Source organism: Typha angustifolia, chromosome 8, assembly GCF_048772165.1.
Source record: "Typha angustifolia cultivar Huaian chromosome 8, ASM4877216v1, whole genome shotgun sequence".
NCBI classification, from domain to species: domain Eukaryota; kingdom Viridiplantae; phylum Streptophyta; class Magnoliopsida; order Poales; family Typhaceae; genus Typha; species Typha angustifolia.
Genome location: NC_133246.1, coordinates 16,913,208 through 16,938,753, shown reverse-complemented (window position 1 = coordinate 16,938,753; position 25,546 = coordinate 16,913,208). Strand labels below are relative to the sequence as shown.

The 25,546-nt window shown below is 38.5% G+C and overlaps 5 protein-coding genes across 9 annotated transcripts; 2 read left to right on the top strand and 3 right to left on the bottom strand.

Moving 5' to 3' along the window:
- Positions 1–493: 493 nt before the first annotated feature.
- Positions 494–3,751, bottom strand: LOC140764956 (mitogen-activated protein kinase 5). 2 transcript variants are annotated; one of them, XM_073103833.1, is made up of 6 exons: positions 3,494–3,751; positions 3,237–3,366; positions 1,769–1,906; positions 1,349–1,681; positions 1,075–1,258; positions 494–888 (listed from the first exon to the last, which is right to left on the bottom strand). In XM_073103833.1, exons 1-6 carry the CDS (start codon positions 3,643–3,645, stop codon positions 716–718), a joined length of 1,110 nt encoding a protein of 369 aa, XP_072959934.1. In that variant the 5' UTR covers positions 3,646–3,751; the 3' UTR covers positions 494–715. The 2 variants fall into 2 exon arrangements, with proteins under 2 accessions (XP_072959934.1, XP_072959935.1); XM_073103834.1 differs by having other exon boundaries at positions 3,237–3,391; positions 3,494–3,623.
- A 4,006-nt stretch (positions 3,752–7,757) lies between these two features.
- Positions 7,758–9,945, top strand: LOC140765319 (dof zinc finger protein DOF5.3-like). The gene is made up of 2 exons (XM_073104345.1): positions 7,758–8,063; positions 8,787–9,945. Exons 1-2 carry the CDS (start codon positions 8,034–8,036, stop codon positions 9,651–9,653), a joined length of 897 nt encoding a protein of 298 aa, XP_072960446.1. The 5' UTR covers positions 7,758–8,033; the 3' UTR covers positions 9,654–9,945.
- A 1,736-nt stretch (positions 9,946–11,681) lies between these two features.
- LOC140765407 (uncharacterized) lies at positions 11,682–16,352 on the top strand. Of its 2 annotated transcripts, XM_073104474.1 has the most exons (8): positions 11,683–11,872; positions 13,177–13,377; positions 13,461–13,733; positions 13,869–13,903; positions 13,979–14,068; positions 14,205–14,334; positions 14,464–15,161; positions 15,252–16,351. In XM_073104474.1, exons 1-8 carry the CDS (start codon positions 11,782–11,784, stop codon positions 15,906–15,908), a joined length of 2,175 nt encoding a protein of 724 aa, XP_072960575.1. In that variant the 5' UTR covers positions 11,683–11,781; the 3' UTR covers positions 15,909–16,351. The 2 variants fall into 2 exon arrangements, with proteins under 2 accessions (XP_072960576.1, XP_072960575.1); XM_073104475.1 differs by lacking the exon at positions 13,177–13,377 and having other exon boundaries at positions 11,682–11,872; positions 15,252–16,352.
- A 175-nt stretch (positions 16,353–16,527) lies between these two features.
- Positions 16,528–21,437, bottom strand: LOC140766195 (probable sugar phosphate/phosphate translocator At5g05820). Its single transcript, XM_073105663.1, has 4 exons — positions 20,776–21,437; positions 18,431–18,534; positions 18,022–18,250; positions 16,528–17,095 (listed from the first exon to the last, which is right to left on the bottom strand). Exons 1-4 carry the CDS (start codon positions 21,244–21,246, stop codon positions 16,949–16,951), a joined length of 951 nt encoding a protein of 316 aa, XP_072961764.1. The 5' UTR covers positions 21,247–21,437; the 3' UTR covers positions 16,528–16,948.
- A 949-nt stretch (positions 21,438–22,386) lies between these two features.
- LOC140765414 (probable RNA-binding protein ARP1) lies at positions 22,387–24,608 on the bottom strand. 3 transcript variants are annotated; one of them, XM_073104490.1, is made up of 6 exons: positions 24,285–24,608; positions 24,037–24,169; positions 23,797–23,944; positions 23,588–23,627; positions 23,117–23,336; positions 22,387–22,695 (listed from the first exon to the last, which is right to left on the bottom strand). In XM_073104490.1, the coding sequence occupies exons 1-6, from the start codon at positions 24,450–24,452 to the stop codon at positions 22,670–22,672; spliced, it is 735 nt and encodes a 244-aa protein (XP_072960591.1). In that variant the 5' UTR covers positions 24,453–24,608; the 3' UTR covers positions 22,387–22,669. The 3 variants fall into 3 exon arrangements, with proteins under 3 accessions (XP_072960591.1, XP_072960588.1, XP_072960589.1); XM_073104487.1 differs by having other exon boundaries at positions 22,395–22,707; positions 24,285–24,606; XM_073104488.1 differs by having other exon boundaries at positions 22,399–22,707; positions 23,117–23,333; positions 24,285–24,602.
- Between the last annotated feature and the right edge of the window lie 938 nt (positions 24,609–25,546).

Genomic DNA, 25,546 nt, shown 5'->3' with positions numbered 1-25,546 from the left:
TAAAGGATAAATGATTCAAAAAATAAAGGGGTTAGTTTACGCTCGCTAATTTTATTATTTATAATTTTATGTTTACTAATACGTTGAGTATTTGTTCTCCTATTTAAACTTTTCTCTTTTATTTATTGTAACATTGTTAGGGATATGATCATAGTCAAATTTTAGTTTAATTAAGACAGATTTCTTCTCCTATTAAACTAAAATTTTCCAACTAAAATAATTTAATTTTAAAATTTGAATTGAATTTTAACTATTGAAAACTCATGTATAAATTTCTCAATTTCTATAAGGGATACAAAAAACAAAATACTTAAATTCTAGGATATTTTTATCGATTAATTAAGTCACATTATGTAATTGTCTAATATACCCTGTAAATAATTTTTGTATTGAATCATTCCTCAAAAGTTTTATTTCATCCAACAGGAAGGTTCAATGCTATAATTTTATTGATATAGAATTAAAAACCTCTCTGAATTGAGAATTTCACATGTTGAGGAAAAACATAAATCAATCAATCACATATTCATATACATACACTCAGGTCTATTTAGTTACGAGTACATCAACATTCACATCCAATGATGCAATCAGAACAAATAAATGGATTCTTTGTGACATAATAGAACCATATCATCAAGCTTACTCATATTTACAGGGGAATTGACTTAGAAATCATGAAAAGTATTTCTAATAAATGACCGCCGCTAATAGTTTATTGGCCGTATTCCGGATTGAATGCTATAGATTCCTTGTATATCAACTCCTTCATTTGATCTTCAGTAAGGGCTTGTTGCTCGAAGTCAAAGGAGAATGGCTCCATACAAATAGGTTCGTCAGCAATGTCATGCAATCTTTCAAGGTATGGGTGAGCAAGAGCTTCTTCAACTGCAATTTGCAATACGCAGCTTAATAATTATCGAGAGTTTGGTAAATAAAGAACATGTAAGCTGATACATTATACCAAAAGGAATCTCTCGAAGGGAATGAAGGCAATAAAACCACTGATGCTACTACGAAATAGATGACAAAAACACAAATTTGTAGGTTTGCAATGTAGAAAACCGAGGTTACCTGTAATTCTTTGGAAAGGATTAAATGTCAACATTCTCTCCACTAGGTCAATAGCAGCTGGATTGATGTGTGGAAACAAAGCAGCGAAAGGCTGACGAGGAAACTGAGGCAGATGCCTCATGTACCTTCTGGCATCTTCGTTTTGGATAAATCCCAGATCTCCTTCAGTTGGTGTGCCTATACGCTAAATTATCAAGAAAAGCTCACTATAAGCATCAGGTCTGTAATTTTGTGAAAGGCAAGAAAGCTGATCAAAATACTGAATTCATCTAACCTCTGTAATTAAACGCATCTGATGCATATGGTCCCTTCCAGGAAACAAAGGTTGTCTATTTATTAGCTCCATGAAGATACATCCAACAGACCATAAATCAATAGCAGCAGTGTAGTCCGTGGAGTTAAGGAGCAATTCTGGTGCCCTATACCATCTGGTGACAACATACTCCGTCATAATTTCATTCTCCGATGTCGGACGCGCCAGACCAAAGTCACATATTTTTAGATCACAATTTGCATTCAGAAGGAGATTGCTCGGCTTCAAATCGCGATGGATTACTTTGGCAGAGTGTATGTATTTTAACCCACGGAGGATCTGGTACAGGAAATACTGCATAGTTGGCCAGCAAAAAGCAATTGTAAGTTCTAAATTCTGTGACAGATAAGAGTTATAAGTATAATATAGAAGAATTACTACCTGACAATGCTCCTCTGATAACTCTTGATTGGATCGGATTATATTATGAAGATCAGTGTCCATGAGCTCAGTTGCAATGTAGACATCATTAAATGCTTGTGGGATAGCCGGGGGTATTACATCTCTAATTCCGATGATCTGTCCATATAACACCATCTAACCAAGATAAGTATCGTAGAGTAGTGATACACGTAATATAGAAATCACTCAAATTAGGATTTTTCAGTTTTCCTACAAACAGTTCTGCCAATTTCAGCAGGTGTACAGGGTAATCATAATTTCAGTTATGGACAGATCTACAATATGATCATTGTAAATTAATACTAAAACAAGATGAGATGATTGATAATTTTAACTATTTATAGCTAATGTTGACATCTTAACTTAAATGCAGGCTTTAATAATCACCCTAATCTCATGGTTTTGAACATTTCACTTTGATGTCTAATGCTGCCAAGCATAATGCCATAGTGGATTGCTTAAACTTAGAGCAACTTTTCATATTACTTCGATCAACAGGCATCAAGATAGTGGCAGACTGTTGCCTTGTGCCACCCTTCGTTGCCCCCTCCGGTTTCCCATTATGACATGGGCTTTTTGTGGGTGGTGGTCCCTCGGCAGGCCCCTCTTGTTTTCTTGTTGTTGTTGCCTTGGATAGTCACCGCCCTTCTCTGGTTTTTGCACCTTTAGTCCTATAATCTGGTGAAGATTGTGTTCATTGTTTGTTGTAATGCCTCGCTTTTCTCTTAGTGGTTAGGTGTTTGTCAGTTGTGTGTTTTATCTTCCTTTGTATTGTTCTAGGCTTCGCAATAGATCATCAGCCTTCTCTCCTATCTCTCTTTGTTCTCTTTCCTTGGATTCTACTGCAGTGATTCAGGGTGTTGCAGGTTTATTACATCGGGTCTTCTGTGGTCTTGACGGAGCCTCAGAACAATGTCTCTCTTTCGCTCGCTTTCTTCTTTCAAGCCTCTTATTGTGCTTCTATGTGGTATTGCCGTTGATGGCTAAAAGGAAAGCTTATTTCTAGGATCATCACCATTTCTTCTCCATTCGTTTATTTACATGAGTTCTCGTTTCTATTGATATTTATTTGATACTATGCTTCTTTATTATTCGATATGTATTTAGTCAAGAAGCTCGTATCCAGGGTTGTTGTCTTTCCTCCCTTTTTCTTCTCTAGTGTACCAAGTTATAATCATATACTTAAAGCTATTTGAATTATTAGTCTTTATGGGCTTTCTCTTAAAAAAATAGCAGCGGATTCCTCTTCTAAGAGAGGAAGAATGTTAAACAAAATTAGGGAAATTTTGTCGAAATTACTAAAACCCATGATGATAAGATAGATCTCAAGTTCTATATGTTTTGTCTCTTGTCGCATATTAGTTAGTTTGATCAAGCAATCTAAGTCAGCGGTTACTAATTCTTAACTGCAAAATCTAGACATCAAGCATAAAAGAAGCTCGCTTACGTTTTCATGATCCAAATGCCTAAGAAGCTTGATCTCCCGAAGCGTCCGTTTCGCATCCATGTGGTTATCGAAAGCATTAGCAATCTTCTTGATCGCAACCATCTCTCTCGTCTCCGAGTTCATCACCGAACTATACATTGAAATCAATCAAACAACTGCCAAAACTCCAAATCCCCCAAATTGGATCAAGAACAAAATCTTCTTCCCAAATCTTGACAAGAAGAAGTAAAATAAAATATAGGATTAGATAAAATTACCACACTATTCCATAAGCTCCCCTCCCTATCGGCATGATCGGAGGCTGGTACTTCGCGGTGATCTCAAACAGATTGCCGAATATGTTGTACTGCAGATATCGGCCTCCATGCGTCGAAATTGGCTGGAATTCGGCAACCGGAGCTCCATCCATTTTCTCGAACAATAAATGGATAAATTAATGGCTTGTAGAACGGAGAGAGAGAGAGAGAGAGAGAGAGAGAGAGAGAGAGAGAGAGCGAGAGAGAGAGAGGGGTGAGAATAGAGAGAAAAGGAGAATAAGAGGAGGTATTTATCCGACTGTTTACTCTCATAACATCTACTTATCTTCCCAGAAAGCACCAAGCAAGAGGGGAGGAAGGCTTCTCCGGGGAAGTCAAAGTCGTCGTGCTGATGCTATTAACGGTTGAGATGAGTAGTGCCTCTGATCGGACGCACAATATTGGCTCGTGCGTTCAAAGACGTTGAATGGCGTCCTTTTAAATAATTAGTTTATTAGGTGGCGTAATGTAAATGGGGACGCGGAAACGATGAAGCCCAAAAGATTGCCTAGAAAGAAGAGTAGAAGGTAATAAGCCCACTTGGCTAAGAATTGAGAGCTTCCATGGAGTGTAGTAGTGTACCTTGTGAGTTATTAATTAGCTAATTTGGACTTTTTCTCCCTCTCTATGAATACTATAATCATATGACGTGATTTAATACAAACGTCTCGCTTGTTATGAATTAATTGAAGGCGATCTTTGATTGTCATTGCCGACCTCGACCAAATTTTTATTTACATATTCGCATCTTTAAACAAGAATTTTCAAAGGTTGATATAAGACTTAAAAACCTTGCTGGGATTCATTTTCGTATATAGGTAACTTTTTTTTAAAAAAAGTAGGAATTTAAATATCCCCTTATTTATCATTTTTGGCTTAATTAATATTCACATCTTCCAGCCCATTTTGCGAATTACTCCTGTCATGTAGAAAAAAAAAGTTATTGGGAGCACATTATTCAGTATATAATTTTAAACAATGCAGGGTCTTAACTGAAAAAATAGTGTCATAATTTAAAAATCTAAGAGAGGGCAATGGCCCATGTTCTTTGATCATGTATTATTGGGCCGACCAGGCCTGAATCATTGGGTTACAAATGGGTGGAAGAAATAGGGCGATGGCCGCCAACACAAATCTCGTGGGCCTACCTCACCACTAGTAGCAACTTCCCTCCCTCTCTCCTTCCATATCTCATAAGAGGTTTCCCTCCACTCTGTCTCTTCTCCTTTTTTCTCGTCTATGTATCCTCCTTTGTTATCGTTATCTTATCATCATATTTTTTAGGGTTTTCGTCAACCTATGTCGAATCTATGTTGTAATATTGCTCTTAATTCCCTCTTTGTTGATCTTCATTTGTCTCCGTCGTCTTATCAATTTTTCCCCTTTCTCCTTTTCTTCTCTAACGCCCATCTTACTTCGTCACTACCATGCTGCTACAATTGCACCGCCATTGCTGCCTCCCTTCTCTTTTTCAGCTGCTATATTGCTTCCAAAGATGCTCATCCACTATTGCATGCCTCCTCTATTTGCTGCCATTGTAGTTTGCTCCTTCTCTCCGGTCTCTTAGTCACTTGTTTTGCTTGGCTTTTGCTTGTGTTAGCATGGATCCAACTAGTAGAGAGTGGGTCTATGAGGGTTGTCTCTCCAACCACCCGCACGCCTTGTCATGACAACATGCAATTGTCGGCGTGGTGCATGAGTTTCTATATAGGTCGATGTCAAGCTATGAGAAGGTGGTTTGAGATATTCTTATCACATTTGCAGCTCCAAGTCGACGTGCTGTCGATTCTTTAATTTAAATTACAACATTATTATTATTATTATTATTTTGGGTTTATATTTCTATTGTAGTTTGGGAATCTCACTTCTGTAATCTTTCAAAATTTTGCATGCATATGTATGTCTTCAACTACCAGATTATGGTAGAGTCGTATGCTAACTTTGGACCCTTTGATATTCTAATTATTCGAGGTTGTGCTTCGTATTATCTTAATTGACGTGCTCATGGACTTGACATAGTGATGTTCTATTGTCGTAGTCAAATGTGAAATTTATGTCGAATAGCATTGTGTTATTTTCTCTCTCAATTCGTATATATCAGGTCCTCTTGTACAATTTAAATGTATACGGACTTTCTCTCAAATAAAAATAAATGGAAGCGAATTGGTTCACGTCCACTGCTAGCTATGGGGGTAGCTATTATGATCAAGCAAAAAGCGTGTGAATTTAATTGTCTCTTTCTCTTGGATCATCTCTTTGTTTCCAAGACCACATCTGTTAGTCCGCAGTCCTTTTAGAGCCTGAAGCTTGTTGTAATCAATTATTATTCTGCCACCAATCTTTGATTTTATTAATGAATCTTAATTTGAGTGCCAAAATCTAGTTGCCAGAAAGTGCCAAATCTACTGGATTTCATTTCGATTTGGTGTAAGTTATTCAATTCTAATTCACTTGATTAAGATCGACCTTACCTACTAAACGCTAATCAATAATGACCCTACGAAGAAGGCTAGCTAACTTATGTAGCCATGAAACTTTGTTTCATGAACTTTCCGATTATTTAATCAGTTATTATAAACTCAACTTAATCTAAAGAACTAGCATGTAGCAAATGAATCTAGCTTAAGATTGAAGCATAGCGATGCAGTGAAATGTCTACGATTCTCTCTCTCTCTCTCTCTCTCTTTATATATATATATATATATAATGTTTCTGTCAACAATCACTTTACTATTGGTCTAGCACTTTAGGTGAGGCATATGGGTCCATGTTTATTTCTAGAACAGAGTAAGGCCAATCCAAGAGGTGGTCTTGGTCCTAGTCTTAGCTCTGTCAGTGTATAAGAAAAAAATATTCAAAATAATTTACAAACATTTTATAGATTCAAATATTATATATATATATATATATATATATATATATATGACAATTTCACTTTAAATTTATTTTTATTTTTTTTGACATAAAAAGTATTTTTTTTTAAAAAAAAATGTTAAGAAGTGTCTGCAACTAACGTACGTGGCATCCGAAACGTCGGAACAGAAACCGTCCGTTATTTTTCTGCCACCGCTAAGAAGATACCGGTCGGTCAGCCGACAAAAGCCAAAGCGTACATCGTTTTCGTTGGCTTTGGGAGCATCGCTGACGTCGGCGCACGCCATGCAGTCTCTCGCGGCCACTGTCCACCCGGAACGGCACAGCTCTCGCGATCCACTGCTTCCAAGGGAGGGCAAATTAGTGAGAGAATTAGGTGGGCCTTTGTGCAAAAAATTACCACCAGTACCACAAGTACCATGCCACCACGTACCCCTCCCCTACCGTTTGCTAGTTGCTACCACTCATCATTCATCCAACCTTCTTTTTTTTTTTTTTGAATATATATATATATATATATATACACAGAAAGAGAGAGAGAGAGAACCGAGGACTCGAATGTAATAGAGGTAAAAGATTGGGGGGGGGGGGGGGGTGATGTGCTAAACTCCGAGCCCTCCTTTTTCTTATTTCTTTTCTCGGGGGACAAAATATTCCCTCGCCCCACTCGCGGCGTTGAGGTGCCACGTACCCTCTCCGGCATCTCATGCCGCGGGGCCCACAGCCTCCACCGACCAAGGACAATGACCTTCGGCGGGGCCCACCGGGGGCCATCTGTATTCCTTCCTTCCTCCCCAAATAATCTCCTCCTCGGCCCCCGACCTACCCCCCGCCCAACCACACCACCCCACCCAAGTGCTTTAAGATTCACAAAAAGACGATCAGTGGGCAGGTGATTGCATGGACCACGGTGAGGGCGCGGTAGATCTAATCGGACGGGCGATATTGAGTGCTTTATGGTGGGGGTGCAAGAACAGCAAAAGAGGACTCTGCTCGTCTGTCCACCGAGCTGCCGAGCCTTTGCTTTAACCGGCAAGCCTAAAACTTTGACTGGTCAAACGTCAGCAGGGAAAAAGAAAAGTATGGAGCTCCTCATCTTCTTCTATAGCTCCTAAAAGAAAACCGTCGATAAAGACAAAAAGGTTAGTTACATTAGTAATCTACTGTTAGTTTTTTATGTCCATTCTATTAAATCTAGAAGGGCATATCAGTAATTTACGATTACGCCGAGTTTTACTAATAGAGCTTATGATTAGGACGATCATCGATCAGACGGCTGTTAGGGAGGGGACCACGTAGGATGGATAGATCACGACAGCCATCGTTAGATTTCACTCGCCGAGAAGTGGCCGATTAATCGTGGTTGGAGGGGACACTGTGTGGCGGTGTTGCCTGGGCCCACCTCGGCGATCGCTCGAATTCCATGCTTTCTCTGCGTGCAAGCCAAACGCATCGATCGTTTAGTACGGAGGAGTAATCATTTATCCTCTCTAGTTTCTCTCTCTGGGTCCTCGCTTTTTTTTTTATTATTTAGGTGAGGTGAAGTAGAGGGATCTCACTTCTTCCTCTCGATCGCCTCAATTTGCACCGGACGCTCCTTCGATCGAATCGCTCTGTTGATGCATGGATGGAGATCTCTAATATTGCACACCACCAGGTGAGATCATATATATGACGATGCTATGCCATGCCATGCCATGGATTCTCTCCTTGTATATATGGACTTCTTCTGTGATTTTGTGACAGTAGGGCTTGTTTCCAGGATGGCTAGCTTCACTCTTTGTTGGTTTTGTTGTTATCATTGCTCACGAATTTTGCCTTTCTCTCTTTTTTTTTTTTTGCTTTTAATTATCAACACACACACACACACACACACACACACACACACACATAGATGTATATGTTCGAAGAAGTGGTGCATAAGGTATTGGATTAAGGAAAATGCATGCCTTTTCTCTTCTCACAACTGTTGCGATCATAGCTGATTAATTCTAGGAAACGATTCTAAGTAACGGATCTCCTTTGGTTCTTGGGTTTTAGCAGAAGAAGAGGAGCTTGATCTACAGAAGATCTGCAGTCACTTTTTGGTCTTTATATCAACCTTTCATTTTGAAATATCTACAGAATTATATTTGTGTCTTTAATTATGTAAAAAGCTAGAGGGAACTGATGTTATATATGCTATGTATCTTGACCATTATCGGATCGAAACTACAGACAGCTATTAAATAGCCTTGCTTCTCTTTCGATCTCCCATTCGCTAGTCCAAATCTATTTGTTGTTTTATTTCCTTGATTTCTTTTTGGTTTTATTGAAACGATTCTCTATATTTCTTTGTATTAATCTTATTTGCATCGGTGGATGCTGAGATCTTTCACAGGCTATGGATAGTTTTCCACTGGAAGAAGTTCTAATTGGGTGTCCCAGGGCAACACAGGAGCAAAAGCCACAAGGCCAGCAGGAGAAGAAGGTGAGGCCCCACCCAGAGCAAGCCCTCAAATGCCCCAGGTGCGATTCCACCAACACCAAGTTCTGCTACTACAACAACTACAGCCTCTCCCAGCCCAGGTACTTCTGCAAAGGCTGCAGGAGGTACTGGACCAAAGGTGGATCACTAAGAAATGTTCCAATTGGAGGTGGCTGTAGAAAGAAGAAGCCCTCCTCCTCCTCCTCCTCCTCCGCTACCTCTTCCTCAAACTCAAAGAGATTACCACAAGACAAACTCATCTCAACCTACTCATCAGAAAATCCAAAACTTTGCTATGATCCTAATGAACTGACCCTGGCTTTTGCAAGGCTAGACAGGACCCAACCCATACTTGGCCAGTTGGGTCTCGGCGAACATGACAGCTTCTTTCTTGGAAACAATAACCCTAACCCTAACCCTAGCCATTTCCCCACAAGTCCTGGTTTTCTTGACATTTTGAGAAGTGGGTTTGTTGACGTTACTAACCCAAGTGGAGTAGGGAATGTATGCTATGGGTTTGGTGGCCAAGGTGGTGGTGAGGAAGTGGTGTTGCCCTTTAATGGAGACTTGGGTGGTGCAACTACTGTAGATGGCACTAGTGTCGCAACTAGCCGTTGGTCTTGCAAAGATTTGGATGGTGGGGGGGAGAAGGGCTTGATGGGTCTCCAATGGCAGCTTGGTGGAGATGGTAGCATGGGTATGGAGCCAGGGAAAGACTACTGGGATGGAGTTGCTTCTTCTTCTTCTTGGCATGGCATCATCAACAGCACTCTCATGTAGTAGAGGTGGATAGATGGCGGATAAGTAGCTAGGTAATTAATTATCCTTGCATGGTGGTGTCTGTGGACTGTGATTTCCCTATTTGGAAAGATTGCTAGTTTTCAATTCATCCCTTTGTATCATTTCTCTCCTTTTCTTTTTCTTCTTTTCTCTCTCTGGTGAGTGGTGATTTGTGAAGTATATAGTAAATGAAACAGCTGAGATCTGTTTTTGTTTTCTAACCAAGGAAGGAAGGATGCATGGGAGTTAGATTCTTGTTTGCATTCCTGTTTTGGTTAACGGAGAGATGGCTTTTCTCTAGTGTTTTCTGCTCTCTCTCTCTTTCTCTCTCTCTCTCCATGTTAGAGAGAGAGAGAGAGAGAGAGGGATGACACGAATATCTATAATATATATCTTGGCAGGCAACAAAATCCTCGTAAGATTTGGGGTTTTATTATGTTATGGTCTCCTATGCACCATGAAGATGCATCAGAACCATAGACTGTGGTTTTGGTAAAAGAATATGAGCATGTTCACACCAAGCCACTTGCATGGGTACTTGTGTGTGTGTGTGTATATATATATACACACTATAAGTTAAAATTTAAATGGATGACTAACCCTAGTAGTAATGATACCATCCTTCTTAGAGGATAATTTTTTTCATTTTTGTTGGAGGATAACTCAAGACATCTAAAGGATGCAGTCATGCAGTAGACCGTAGATGTACAGATATCGGTTCCATTTCTCTACTTTATCTCCGATCCAGTGAATAGCTATTAGTTAAGGACATAAGGATGTTGACGTGGGTACGGTAAAATCTCTAGTAAAGATTGGTACGTAGTCTTCTCTAGCTTTTCCACATTGTACCCTACTGCAAGTAACTATGTAGATATTCGAATACAGTACATTAATTGCAGTTGGATAACTATTCCTCTATCTAGCGAGATACTGGATCAATGTATAACATGAAAGATTATGATAAAAGAGTATATATATATATATACACCCCTTTTAATCCATAAGTTGGATCGAGATTTTCTTCTTGCATATATATATATATATATATATATATATATATATATATATATATATATAGAAGAATACATTTACGAAGGAAGTATGCACTATTTTTCCTCTAAAATATTCTTATATGAAAGTTATATATTTAGGAATTTTTATAAATCACATCTTATATTTTATGTTTATTGCAATTCACGTTTCGTATTTGAGGATTTTATAACTTAACCTATATTTTTTTTATAATTTTTATTTAACGTCGTAAGTTAACTTAAACGGTATTAGAATTTATTTTAATTATAATATATAAAATAATTTATAAAATACTTAAATTACCATTGTCTTCTTTATCTTATTTTTCTCTTCACAAAAAAGAAGAAAAAAAAAAGAGGAGGAGGAGGAAGAGGGGGAGGGGAGAAGATGAGGAAAGGTGGTGGCAGGAACGATGACGGTGACAATAGAGGTAGGCAAAAAAGATTGCGGAGAGATATAGAAAATGAGAGAGAATAGTGGAGAGTAATTTAGTCAATATTAATTAGTCAAAGTAGTGTCACGGAATTAAATGAAAACTATAAGAAAAAATGAGAGATCCAGTTACAAAATCCCAATTATAAAATAGGTAACATGTAAGGTGTGATTTGTAAAAACCCCTATATCTAACATAATCCCTAAGATTCGAAATTATAAAATTCTAACCCCGATCGGTTAACTCGAGTTCATTTGAACAAAGGTTGAGTGGACATTACGAACACGAAGGCGGTGAGGAGACTTGCGGTGACGCGACTCAGGTGCTTTTCAGTAATTACGCAGCCTAAAATTCAAATGTCTCCCGCTTCTCATTATTTCACCATTTATTATATTCCCTAATTATTTCACCGACTGATAAATGCACTCCAATTGCTTCTACTTGTATCAGAAAAATGCACTCCCTTTCCGCGCTCACTCCTCACAAGAAGCGAGAAGCAAGCGTGAGTATATACCATTCCAACACTTTTTGGGTCTGGGACCTTCTACTCCCAATATTACCAATTACATTCATATCTCGTGAGAATATAATCCTCCTCCTCCTCCTCTCTCTCTAATTCTTCTATATCGATCTCCTTAGCCGGATTCGAAGTGGAGGTTTGATATGGAAAGGCTATCGCTGATCGATGTTTCATCGGAGGACGATTTCCTCGTTTCTTCATCTTGCGAGGGTTTGTTCGATCCGAGCTCCTCGGGTAATCTCTCGATCTCGATCTCTCGATATTGCTATTGATCTTGTTCTTTATATGATGAATCTGGACCCTTTTCCGGAAAAAAAAATCAGATCCTTTTGTTATAAATCGGTGATATCCGAGGTTTAGGGTTTTCTTGTTCGTATCGTGGTGGATTTGTTTGGTTGGGGTATGTGTCCGCTTTCTTGATTGGTTATGTAGACGTATTTGTTTATCAATAGTTAAGGATTTTCTTGCAAGATTCTAAAGAATCTGTGGAAGTTTGCTTGTTTTGGGAAATTACAGGTGATCCAGATCAACACCATATAGCAGAATTCCTCATGATAAGACGTAGTAGCCAGTTGATTCATGCATGTGAAGGCGGCATAATTTGTCAATAATAAATTGAATAATTTGTTGGAAAATAAAGGACTGAAAGAGATCTGGTGGTATGTTCTTTGTGATGACATCTGCTTAGAAATATTCTGTTGTTGAATCATTGAACGGTCCTAGGATTCACAATTGTTATATGGATTTGAAGTTTGTAACTTTTTATCTCAAGCTTTTTGTGAGGTTGTTCTTTATAGTAAAAGTATGGACTAATATCACAAAAACACTAAACAGAACTTGATGCTTCAGATTTATAAATTTAATTGATTTTTAATATAAACTAATGCTCTTAAATTTTAGTAATAGAGTGGAATTATGGTCGGCTCTATAGGTTCTTAGTCGGATGAGACTATAATGAACAATATAATCAGATTATAGTAAAAATGTATCATTTCAATTATTCTCCATTCCTATCTCCCTTGTTTATTCTGTCAAATTCCTTTATTTATTTACACTCAATTTTGTCAATTTTGCTTTTCACGCTGTTGTTATATCCCTCCTTTGTTCTGTCATATTCCTTTCTTATGCATAATCCATTCCGCATATCAGTATATTGCTTTACTCCTTTCTTTTGTCATATTCCTTCATTATGTGTAAATTTTGTGTTTCACTTTATTGCTGCATGTTTATGTTCTCATTCATCTTTTCATGGTAGATTGTAAATGCAATACTGTAATAGAATGACAAGTCAATTGGGTCTTTGGTGATTCCCACTTTGTGTAAAATATTGTTCCTTTTGCTTTGCAAAGGAAAGCCTTAATAGTAGATTTACTTCTGCATGTAATTATCTCAGCTTTCATGAAAGTAGTTTGATCATCATAACAATAGCTTTGCCATAGACATACCATAGTTATGACTTGGAAGGTTGTAGGATCGTTAATAATATACTAGTTGTTACCATCCTCTGAAATGAATCCTCGCTGCAATCTTCCTCACAGGCCCTCAAGAAAGCAATTTTGAAATGAACTATTTTGAATTAGAGACAGCCATATCTCCAGGAGGTAATCTAGGGAATATATACAAGCAAATAATACAAGTTCCTGAATTGTCAGAATCCCCTGAGCGGAAAAGAAATAACTCTAGCAAGTACAACTTGCGCAAAAGTTTAGCTTGGGATAGTGCATTTTTCACAAGCGAAGGTACTCATCATTTACTTTTGAAAGTCATATCTTTATTGAATGTTTAACTTACGTCTTTTTTTCATATTACTTACTGAGCACAGGTGTTCTCAACCCTGAAGAGTTGGCTACTGTAACTAGCACATTGAAGAAGGCTGAGACATCTGCGTTGCCTGGGATTCCAGAAGAAACAAGGAGATCAGGAGAGTCAATTTCTACCTTGGATAGTGATGGTTTGGAAAACCTTGAGATAGAACTTTTTGACAATGTCCGAGCTTCCATCCAAAAGTCTCTTGGCACATCTGACAAAGCTTTGAATAAAAAAAATTGCGGGTTGATCAAAGACCATAAGGGATTAAATGCATCACGCATTGGATGTAAGTTATTTTTGTTCAACCTCTCGGATTTTTAAAGATGCTTTCTTTGATGCCTAGTATCTGTATTTTCTGGTTGAATAAAACATATGGCACTACATATGCTTTGAGTTCATGTTTTTGTACTGTTTTTTGCAGTAAAAGAGAAGGTTGCCCGATCTTCTCAGAATAAGGTAACAATATACATGATTACCTCATCTTTCTTTTTACCGAATATCTACCATTAGTTACTAATTTTTGGTTGTCAGATGAAGTTCCCTGTTGAGGTGAAAAGGCATGGCCTTAGTAAGCAACGTTCAGACAGTATTACTAAGGAGGTACCCATTAATATGAAAGTGGTACGTGCAAATTAGGGACCAATGGATGTCTGCCTGATGCTACTTTATGTTTACCTTTCAGTGTAACTATTCATATATGGCTATCTGTGTAGGGCTTTTTGTTGTTAAACTAACTCTGAATAATGTATGGATCAAGGTCGGTGCTGGAACTGCAGATGCGAAGGCATCACTAAAGCCACCAAGAATTTTGCCTAAAGCTACTCTGCAGAAGGTCCCAAGCAAGGCAGCTCTTGCTTCTGGAAACACACATAAGAGTAGTACTAGCGGCAAGTATCATTCTATTTTTTTCTGCTTCTTGTCTGAAAAGGGAATTTTATAATATTATATTATTAATGGAGTATATTCATCTACAACATCTTATGTTTTTAGCTTAAATCCTCTTTGTGTGCTTACAGGTGGTGTGATTAATCAGCAGCCTTCCTATAAAACAACTGAAGTTGCAAGCAGTGTCACTTCACGGTCCATTGGACCACCTAGAAGAATGCCAAGTTTACCTTCAAGCAGCATGGCAATTTCAACATCTTCTAGTTCATCTCACGGTACTCTAGTCCGTAGTTCAACTGATTCAACTAAATCTCCTTTGGGTATCACCAAGAAGACAAGGAACACCAATCATTCTTCATCAGGATCAGCTACTAATAAGATTCCTTTAAAGGCCCGCAAAAGTAGAACAATGAGCAGAAGTCCAGCTGATCTTCAAACATGTTTGAATCCGACAATGAAGTTCTCAAACATATCACCAAGCAGTTCAATAGACAGTGTTGCTTCAGAGGCCTCTTCATCAGCATCCACGGCTATGAAGTCCACTCACACTATGGATGGCCTTGATGCAGGTTCATCCTCTCCATCTCTTTCCTTAATCAAGGGAAATTGCCTCTACTCATCAAGTTCACAGAAGCTTCATCAGCCAATTGCTGAAAGTAAAAGTCCTTCCACACTTATAGACTGTGAGCATTCCTTGAAAGACCCAACAGCTGTCCCGGGTACTTCTGAACCAGCATCAGGGGATCTGTCCAATAGTAGCTCCAAAGGAAGATATTTTAAACCATCAGGACTTCGGATGCCAACACCTAAGATTGGATATTTTGATGCGGTTAGTGGATAGAGCAATTTAACTCATTTTACTTTGTCCTTCCTGTACTATTTTTTTTCTGCCTCTAACTTTGAAAGCATCGTCTTCCAGGAGAAAAATCTTGTACGCAACATTGATACTTCCTCACAGACTGGTCAACAATCCAGTTTGGTTAAAAGCACCAGCGGGGTCAATAAACTTGTTGTTTCCGATACAGTAAAACCGACCAACCTTCGGTATGCAGGACCTCCCACGAAAAAGTTTGCAGTGACAGCTGATTCTCCGCATTCTCAAGTAGATAATCGTTCTTCTGCTCAGAGAACAAAACCTGCATCTCCTACATTTGTGCAACAGGAATCAAAACTTCCTCCACTGGACTTCAGTAAAGAAGCTCATAATGAATCGTGTATCAAAGTCGTAACAGATGATATTGCTGAGTGTGGCCAGCTCAACATGGAGAGCCCGTCTAGTAAGCTACAGCCATACTCTATGACAACTGTTCCTTTAGGACGAGAAGCTGCGGTTTCTTGTGAAGGATACTCTGATCTTGCTTGCCGAAGTACTCGATCACCCGACCAAGAGGTTGCGGACAGTTTTCCGAAGAGAAAAGAGAGTTGTCCGAAAGAGCATTTGATTACTTTAAGTTCTGAGAAGGAGAATATTCCAGCAAATAGTACTGATGGTTCAGACAGGAACATTCAGAGTAAAGATCTAACTATGGCAGTGGTTGAACTCATGAGAGAAAAACTGTCCTCTCTTACCATTTAAGAGAGAAACGGTTTGAATCATTGAGGAATGGTACGAATCCAATGCTACTATTGCATGACAGACGATCCTTGCTGGAGGAAATAAATTGAGGTCTGGTTTGTTTTTAGATGACAGGTCAACTATATATATATATATATCTATCCAACTTTTGACCAGCTCGGTGGAACTTATTTATGCTGGACTTGAAAAATGTAGCAATTGGTTCGTACTATTGTCAATTTAAACTGCAATTAGCGAAGGTGGGCAGAAAAGATCTATTTGACATCTACAGGCAGGGAGATAAGAAAACGATTTGATGGGTCGAACTTTCTTTTTCTAGCTTATGTTTCTTTTCTTGAAAGCAGCTACGATGAAATCAGTGTATATTCTTGAAAAAGTCTGAATATGATTTGTCCGGTAAATTTCATTACAAGACTGATATTTGTTGCTTTATGGGGATGCGATAATTTTGCATGCATCTAAAGCTAGAGATTTCATGCATTGAAGCTCTACTGTAGTGGACATACGTGTAAGCAGGAATTTGAGGCCAAACATATATCAGTAGAATATGGATATGTGGTTTTAGGTTTAAGCCAAAATAGAGAGAAAAAAATCAGGGGAAGCACACAGACCAACGACATGCATAAAGAGATTACAATTAGGTGAATCAATTTCGAAAATTACATCAAATGTGAAAAGGTATCAAAAAAGAAAAGATATTTCTTTAATTAAACAAAACAAGAAGAATTAAGTAATAGGAGATTACAAAGAATAATAAGACTATTTAAAATTTTTAGTGGATGAGGGGGTGAGATAATGCCTCCCAAAACACCAAAGGGGAAGTACAAATCACATATGCTGATTTTTATTGAGCCTTCTATCCTCACTAGTTGATCCCTGCCGACATAAAGAAACGGGAAGCTTCATCGGCATCAGCAGCATAAAATAGCGCACCAAGCATCAAGATATCAGGAAGCTTCCACTACCCAGAGTAAGAGAAAAGGAGCATATTTATATATATATATATGTATACTCTACTCTCCAGATCGCAAGCGCATACTTCATTTGTTGCGTTTCTTAGATTCACTATAAAGAATGACACCAATGACAGTGAGTGTGTAACCTAGCATTCCTGTCACAGACACTGGGTTCTTAAATATTAGAATAGAGACGACAACTGCGACAGCACCTTTAGCATTTCCAAGGACCTGGAGGAAACCACAGACAGTTATATAACCTCAGAATTGTAAGCAATTCATAAGACAACAGTAAACTGCAGTTCTATAACTTCATAAGTTGTAAAACAATTGATATGACAATAGTGAACAATGACTCGTCCTAGTTCCAAAATGAGTCTTCATATCTACTTATTTGCCAAATAACAAGCAGAGGGTACTATGAAGATACACGAGTATTTGGTAGTGTCCTATTGATGCAATATACAGATTTTTCGAGAAACTCCATGGTATTCCAAATTATTTAACAACATTGTTAAGGAATATCAAACAGAAGAAACCTTATAACCTTATATCAGTCCAAAACATAAATTAAAGGGTAAAAGAAAAAGTACTAGTTTCCATACCACTAGCATCTTAATGACAAGATAGAATTATCACCACACTAGTCTTATAATATAGTAAGAGAACACAATCAACTTTTATGCTGTCCTTTAATTCATAGAACATCACTCAAGAAGAAATCAAATTTTGGTTATTCTAGCCACTCCTTTAAAAAAAAACTGCCACCATACAAAGGTGTAAATTATATGTTGAATGGAATAATGATCATTAGGACCATCATATTGTCCGATATCAACTTTAATTTTATTCATTAATTCCCTGATCAAGGAGCTGCATGGAAAATCCTGACTTGTTAGCAGGCAAACATTCCTTTACATTAGGTAAATATCTGAGCAATTACTACCTTGAGAGAAAACATAAAGAGAAAATTTGCCCGTTAGGTAAATAAAGTTCGGCAAACAAACAAGCAACCTATCAATTGAATATCATTCTTATAACCAAGAAGCATTTCATAAAGGAGAAGAAATTTCTAACATCATGGATTAGGCCCGTCTTATATTAATCTCTGACAAGAACCACAAGATGACAAAGAAAAGAAGTCAGATAAATCATACCTGAAGAGTCAATGCACTGGTATGTTTGGTGACCAAGAAATTGGTCAAATTCACAAAATATGCCAAGCAGGAATTGAACAGCAGGTACCAAATAATCTTGAAATCTTCTCTAGCAAGTGCTATTGTAATACCAACCACATTTTCCTCCATAATAATTGTAGCAGGAAGTAAGAGAACTACAGCCACTGGAGCCATGTAGAGGAGGAGATTCATGGAATTAAGCTTTTCCCTAGACACAACCAATACGGATCACATAAATCTATATTCGGAAGAATTATAATGCAGTTTCCAATGACACAGGAAGATCAGTACCATTCAAGAGATAATGTCAAATATAAAAAACAGTCAGGAAAGAACAGGTGTCGCACAAAATCAAGCTATTATCATACTAGTACAGAATGGAGATTACCCCTCGGAGGACAGCAGAATCCCTTGCAAGACCGTCTTAAGTGCCCTTGCAGCAGTTGCTCCAATACACATGAGAAAACCAAACAAATGAAAACTTGGCTCTCCCTGTAAAATACAAACCAGAAGAGATCTGTCAGGTCCAAGCTTACAAGGTATTCATATGAGGATCGGCTTGATTAAGCTTTAAGTTTGGCATCGTAAAGATTAATTACAAGAATATATAATACGGATAATGAAAATAAACAAGTAGATGAATCAGAAGTAAAAGAAACTGAACAAACTATTCACACAAACTTTAACCATAGGCTTCCAACTCCTGTAGAATTAATTGGCTATATAAAATCTAGGTTGTGATTATTGATTCTTTTGGGAACCAGCAACGATTCCAAAAATATACCTAACACACTTAAAGTTTAATATCAGTTATTAATATCAGTTATTATGAGCACTACCTGGTTAAGTTCAATTGCTAATTCAAAACAGAGTAAAAGTATATTCATATTTGACTACGAAACACATTCTCTCGGAAGAAGTGCTTTCTATAGGAGGGCTGGGTTGACCATTTATAGAAGGAATGCAGGACGACATTCAAAGATTCCAAATCTTTTTGCTGACCTCAATATACAAATTCAAGTCAGTTGCTCACTAATCTGTGGGAACGACATGTAAGACCTTGTACTTGCCTCTTTTGAGAAGTAAAAAACCAAATTGCTCCAACATTTCATATAACTTGACATGACTCCGTAAAGAAATTCAATTTGCCCTGACAACCCAACTGCTCCAGATTTTTCAAGTGATGTCCAGCAAAACCTAGAGTCCAGACAAAGATACCACCAAGTAACACTATTCCAAGAATTATCGTCATCATCATCTCCGTTTCCTTATGAAGCCATTATAAAGATGAACATATATGTAGCAGCAGCACCCTTCATAAATACATAACATATTTTGCATATTCAGTCTCTGATGCACAGCAAGAGATGCCAATCAGTCTATAAGGGATAGATAGATAAAAGAAATGTCATCTTAAAATTCATTTAGGGCCATTATTGGAATACAATATAGCTTTGTTATTCTTATAAAATGCACATGATATTTTCTATAGTTATTAGAACCGGACCGAACTGGGTGGTCAGACCAGTCCAATTTGGTTTTATTATCAGATTGGAAATGCAATTGACCCAATAAAACTGACCAACACCGTGGTTCAACCAGCAAACCATGTGACCCAGATGGGTTTCTAAAAACCGACTGGGTTATTCTTTTTTTTTTTTTAACTACCAAAGTATCATTAATATTCAACTATTCTATTATCAACCCTAAGGGTTATTTTGCTCCTAAAATTAAAATAAATATATTTTAAAAAACTAAATTTGTATTTAAGATTTGATTTTGTACTCATCATATGATTTGATGAATTAGGAACCTAAATATTAGTGATAAATGAGTAAATAATGGAATAAATACAATTAAATTGTTTTAGTTTTTATAATTATTTAGAAGTGCAAATATATTATTTAAATATTTAAAAATTTCTAAATAAATTACCAACACGACCAATTGGTTGAACTAGTGACCCGACCTTTAAATGGGTCAATGTCCGGTCTGATTTTAATAAACAATAACTATGATACTTCTATTCCCCTTTACTGGCTTCAAACAAATAATCGGAAACATACTATGCAATTCAATTTCATTAAGCAACCCAATTAACCTTTACATGGATTTGACAACTTAGTTCAAGATACACAAATACATGCTTAATATAAGACAGCTACTACCCCTTTAAATAAGACAACTACCCCTTGAGACGGTCGCAAATTCCTATGCTCCATGAATAATGTAATATTCTTGCCAAAAATAGAAATGTGATCTATAAGCCAAATGAGAGCTATCTGTAATTGTACACTATTTCCTCAATGTTTGACATAAGAAACTGCATCCAGACTAAGATGCAAACTGATCATAAATTACCTCAATTCAATTACAAATCCTTCAACAGACCTAAAGTATTTACAAGCTCTCCGATCCAAGCACTCCACTCAGCAAACCTAGCAGCATTAATTTGATCACATAAATGCTTCTACAGTTTTAAATGCTGGCACCGACTGGCTGTTATAGAAATCAAATTAACTGGATTGTTTAATTACTCCACGATCTACTCCTCTAATTTCAGCACAATCGAAACAAGACATTGTTTGCATCTAAAATCTATCAGAAGGCTAGCAGATCCATAGCATAACACAAGATTACGAAATCTAATCCAACCAAAACCAAGAAACAACAGATCTAATCAAACTAAGCGAAAGAAAATGGAAAAGAAAAGAACTAAAGAGAGAAACTAACCCCGCTTGCGATGATGACGCCGGTGACGACCGGGATAAGCGTCACGTACGTGATCCACGCCTCGCGCTTGACGGTCATGAGGTAAGCGAACACGGCGGTGAAGAAGGGCGTGGTGGCCCCCACCGCTTGGTTGAACGACACGGGAAGGTACCGGAGCGAGATGTTCCCGCTAACGACGGATCCACAGAAGACGAGGCTAAGCGCCGAGATCTTCAAGAACTGGAGCCGAGATCTCACCGCCTGCATCGGTACGACCTTGAGCCAAGCAATGGCTACGTAGCTGAGAAGCGAGCACGCGGTCATGTGGCACATGGTGAGGAAGATTGGGTACTTGAAGCCGTAGTTGGAGAGCAAGTACTTGTTGAGGAGGAGGACACCAATGTTGGACGAGTACCACGACGCCACGAGACCGAAAGTGAAGAGGCGGCCGGTCGTCGGCGACGGCGAGGAGGAGAGGGCCTTCGTGCTCATCTTCCTCACTCGGTCTGGCTTTAGATCCTATCTACAAGGCGGAGACGGGATCGGGATTGGGCTCGGTTATGGTTGGGGTTAGGGCTAGGGTTTTGGGGTGGGAGAGGAGGAGCATTTGGGGGAGGAGGATCGGATCTGGAGGGGAGATTGGGTGAAGATGGAGAAATGGAGGTGGGGTTAGAGAGAGAGAGAGAGAGGCGTAGCCCTTGGAGCCAGGATATTGGGGGGATTTGACTTATACTTCGTTACCCTTTTGGGACTTTGATTAAATATCATTTTACACCCTGAAATTGTATAATTTGGGCTAAAAAATCCACTTAGTTTTCTATTTTACAATAGGATGATTTTCCTTCTCTATTTCTTTTTAATTTTTTTTTTTGCATTTGAGGACCAAAAATTATCTTTTAATCTACCTTAAATGTAAATGGTTAACTAGTAATGCTTCTTAGAATATATCCCACAAATTTTAATGATATATAATTCATAACTTTTTATTTACAGTTTTTCCCCCAAATATTGTTGGAATACAAAGTATATGATCAAGTGGGCATCTTTGATTTGCTTCTAATTGATATGATAGCCTACCAAATCATTTATTAATCTCTAGTTTCTTCCCACCAAAAATTAAGATGGTCACAAGGGATGGATATTCCAAAGAATTTGATTTAAATTCACAGCCCAAAATTTAAGGAAATAGTAGTAACAGGCTAAAGTTTCACAGTGGATGTGGACTTATCTGCTGTACCTTTACTGTTTACATTCTTGTCTTAGGCCAGCAAACAAAAGAACACAGCTAATTGCTTGTACATATATTGGTTAATCTTTTACAAACAAATATAAGCTACCAAGATAATAATAATAATAAGTCTTTAATTACACAAACAAATAATACCAAGATATTGACCTCATTTTTCTTTAAAACTGTGACATATCCATGGCAACTTGTCATAGGACTGGCAGAAATTGGCAAGGGGTAGCTGTGCATATCATCCATCACTCCAAGAAAAGGCACATAAGGTTGTTGAGTGCCTCTCAAGTCCTAATTCCCATTCTTGATTAAGATTAGTTAATGTCCTTCTTAAATTATTACCTACTTCCAGCTACATTGTTGAAAATATATGTATGTAGGTTGTCTTCATATGGAGTGATTAAACTTCAGTTAAGAACATAATGATAATAACATTGAGCTCATATGTTCTACAGACTACAGACCAGCTCCACTACAGCCATTAAGAGCTTACCATGAAATATTTTGGTAAACGGATCACAATGCCTTTGTTACAGATGAGCATCTTTATGATGCAGGTTAGAGGATAAAAGAATTCAATAGATCTAATGGAATAAAATGAAGGAGCTCTTCCTCAGATGTGCAGCTGTTTGTTTAATGGACCAACTTAAAAGCCTCCTCCTCTCTTTGAATTATTCAGCTGCATCCTGTGACTGGTTCCACTGCCACACAAACTGTTTGCAGATTAGTGTCACAAGTCAAATTATTTGTATAAGTAGTCGTAAATTATTTGTATACATGACATGCTTGTGGAAAATTATCTCATAGTCTCAACAAATCCTTGTAGATGAACTTATCAGAAATCAATCACTCCACTCACATAGGTTTTCCATAAGAACTAGAGATCCTAAGATTCTAACCACTAAATCCTATACTCTGATAGTAAGCTAGGCTGCTTTTTTCAGAGAAACAGCTGAACTCTGCAACACACAGTTGATTTATATGCTTATGCACAACTTTTAAATGAAATCTATGAAGATAAGACCTTATAAATTCTTATTTTGAATAGTTGGGTGCATAATAATGAGAACAAGCTATAACTAGCTAATAGGAAGGATTAGCTATGCAAAATTTTCAGAGCACCTGCTGCTGGAGGCACTGCAGTAGGCTTGGAGACGACGGTAGGAATGGTGGCAGTAGTCGGAGGGAAGAAGTGTGCAGGGATCCCCATGCCATGCGAATGGCGATGTTGGTAGTGGTAGAAAGGATACACAGGCAGCATTGCATTCGGTGCAACCATTCCACCTTGCCCTGGGTAAGAGAATTGCCCTCCCCCAGCTGAGTGGCTTAGGCTTACCTTCTGCTATCATATCAAAAGAGATCACCACCATGGATGGCATTCTTAGTGAGCAATCTCAGATACTCTTAACAATCTTACACTACTAATCATGAAAATGATATGAGAATTCTTGAAAGCTTGTCTTTGGAAAGCAAAAAAGGAATCAAATTATGAAACAATAGTAGTGAAATGATGAGAAGAACTGAGCTCTTTTTCCTCTTCTTTTTTTAAAGTAATAGAAGTAACAAAGGGAAGAGCTTAGGATTCGAGATTACCGCGTTGTAGCCCAAGTCTGTCACATAGCTCGGGGAGTATCTGAAACGACATTAAGCAAACGAACAGTTAGTAAGCAAAGGCTGCATCTTGGCATCCCTCCCACGTGCTCGACCGCACAACCACAGCCTGTAGTCCACGTGGCCGGGCCCCATACTACCGGATCTAAAACGGAACGGGGGAAACGGAGGAGAGGGTCAAGAATCCGTACCCGTAAGCGGCGGGGTAGAAGGGCACTACTCCGGGGTAGTGGTGGCGTAATGGAACAGGAGACGGTGGTGTACCGGTCGGGTGGTAATACCACGGCGCCGGCGCCGGCGGCCCCCCTGATGTCACCGCTCTCGAGCCAACGGCCGGCCCTGTTTTTTTTTTTTTTACCAAAGTAAAACAAAATATTAGAGAAAGTTGCCACTTACGCCCAAAGCCGAGGACAAAAGAGTAAAACCCCAACCATTCTGCGGCGAGTATCGGGGCCTCGCCTTCGCGCCGAGCGACGCGAGGTTGCAGTTCGCGCGGCGGCCGTTGATCACCGGAGTCGGGTCGTCGCACGCCTTCCTCGCCGCGTCCGCGTCCTTGAAGGTCACCTGCGACGGCGCGCACCCACCCATAGATTACCCTAAACGACTCATCGGGGAAAATATCCCACGGTTTGGGGTTTACGTACACCAACTACAAAGGCAGGAGAGTTTGAGATCTTACGAAGCCGTAGCCCTTGGATCGGCCCGTGAGCTTGTCGGAGATGATGACGGCTTCCAAGATCTCGCCGTACGTCTCGAAGTGGTCGCGGAGCGCTTCCCTCTGCGTTTCCCAGGCGAGCCCCCCGACGAACACCTTGGTCAGTGACGTGTCGCCGAGCTGTTGGCCCATCGGACTTTGGGTCGCGGCCGTTGGTTTCTGGAGGGGCACGGCTGGAAATTAGTGGAAGAGGTTGGAGAGAAGGCAGAGGAGGAGGATATTGAAGAAGATGGCAAGGAAGTGGAATACTAATAGTGGAGAAGAACAAGAACAGGAGAGGGGGACAAGATGCGGTACAGTGGCACAGCTTTGGGAGTATAACTTTTTTTTTATTTTTTGTTGGAAGAAAATAAAATTATTATTTATAATGTAATCGTGCATAATATTATAACTCGATAATTAATTCTTATATATTACACTCTTATTGAAACTAAGAACACAGTAGGGGGAACTTGTTTATAATCTCAAATTTAGGAATTTGATTGCACAAAAAATGAAATATATATATATATATATATATATATATATATATATATATATATATATATATATATATATATATGTCTCTTTAAGCATTACCCATTGTTGCATATCATGGAGAGAGTGGATGTAGGCATTATAACCAGGTAACATGGTGGCATTAAATTATTAGGCAACACATGCAGGAAGGAAAATTTTTGTTTACACCTTTAATTAACACAGTAATCACTCAAGTTCCAACATAAGGGGGGGGGTTAAACTATAGTAATAAGATCCATCTCCAGCTAGCTTAAATCATGTAATAGTTCTTTCTTTCTTTTTTTAAGAACTCGATCATATAGACATGCCATAAAGTTCCAAGACCTGGAATATAGTATGATGATACGATCATTATCCACTACCATTTAGCTAACTCCCCTCCCTTGTGTCTCGCAGTAGATATCGAGCCAAACAAAATCCAACAGCTAATATTAAGTGGGCCACATGATCTCTCACACGTAGGAATCTAATCTTCCTTTAGTGGTTCTAACGTGGACAACTGTAATAAAGCAAGATCTAGAGAGGGAGGGAGGGAATTGTTTGTTTATTTATTATCTGAGAAAGTGGTCAGTTTGTAAGGTTTGACCGAGGAGAGAGAGGGAGAGAGAGGAACACTTAAGATTATGTCCATGAACTGGCTAAGGGGAAGAAGGATGAGGAATTTAAAGAGAGAGAGAGAAGATGGTAGCTTTTGGAAGGATAACTTT

Coding starts and splice junctions, on each gene's coding strand:
- LOC140764956 (XM_073103833.1), bottom strand. CDS start 3,645: ATGGATGGAGCTCCGGTTGCCGAATTCCAGCCAATTTCGACGCATGGA. Junction 1,907..3,236: donor GGCATTTGGATCATGAAAAC/GTAAGCGAGCTT, acceptor TTATATGGACAG/ATCATCGGAATTAGAGATGT. Junction 889..1,074: donor TCCTTTCCAAAGAATTACAG/GTAACCTCGGTT, acceptor TGCAAATTGCAG/TTGAAGAAGCTCTTGCTCAC.
- LOC140765319 (XM_073104345.1), top strand. CDS start 8,034: ATGGAGATCTCTAATATTGCACACCACCAG. Junction 8,064..8,786: donor CTAATATTGCACACCACCAG/GTGAGATCATAT, acceptor GATCTTTCACAG/GCTATGGATAGTTTTCCACT.
- LOC140765407 (XM_073104474.1), top strand. CDS start 11,782: ATGGAAAGGCTATCGCTGATCGATGTTTCATCGGAGGACGATTTCCTC. Junction 14,335..14,463: donor ACATAAGAGTAGTACTAGCG/GCAAGTATCATT, acceptor GTGTGCTTACAG/GTGGTGTGATTAATCAGCAG. Junction 15,162..15,251: donor AGATTGGATATTTTGATGCG/GTTAGTGGATAG, acceptor ATCGTCTTCCAG/GAGAAAAATCTTGTACGCAA.
- LOC140766195 (XM_073105663.1), bottom strand. CDS start 21,246: ATGAGCACGAAGGCCCTCTCCTCCTCGCCGTCGCCGACGACCGGCCGC. Junction 18,535..20,775: donor GCGTCATCATCGCAAGCGGG/GTTAGTTTCTCT, acceptor TGTATTTTACAG/GGAGAGCCAAGTTTTCATTT. Junction 17,096..18,021: donor CCAGTGCATTGACTCTTCAG/GTATGATTTATC, acceptor GGTTTCCTCCAG/GTCCTTGGAAATGCTAAAGG.
- LOC140765414 (XM_073104487.1), bottom strand. CDS start 24,452: ATGGGCCAACAGCTCGGCGACACGTCACTGACCAAGGTGTTCGTCGGG. Junction 23,628..23,796: donor TTCTACCCCGCCGCTTACGG/GTACGGATTCTT, acceptor ATGTCGTTTCAG/ATACTCCCCGAGCTATGTGA. Junction 23,337..23,587: donor CAGACTTGGGCTACAACGCG/GTAATCTCGAAT, acceptor TTGATATGATAG/CAGAAGGTAAGCCTAAGCCA.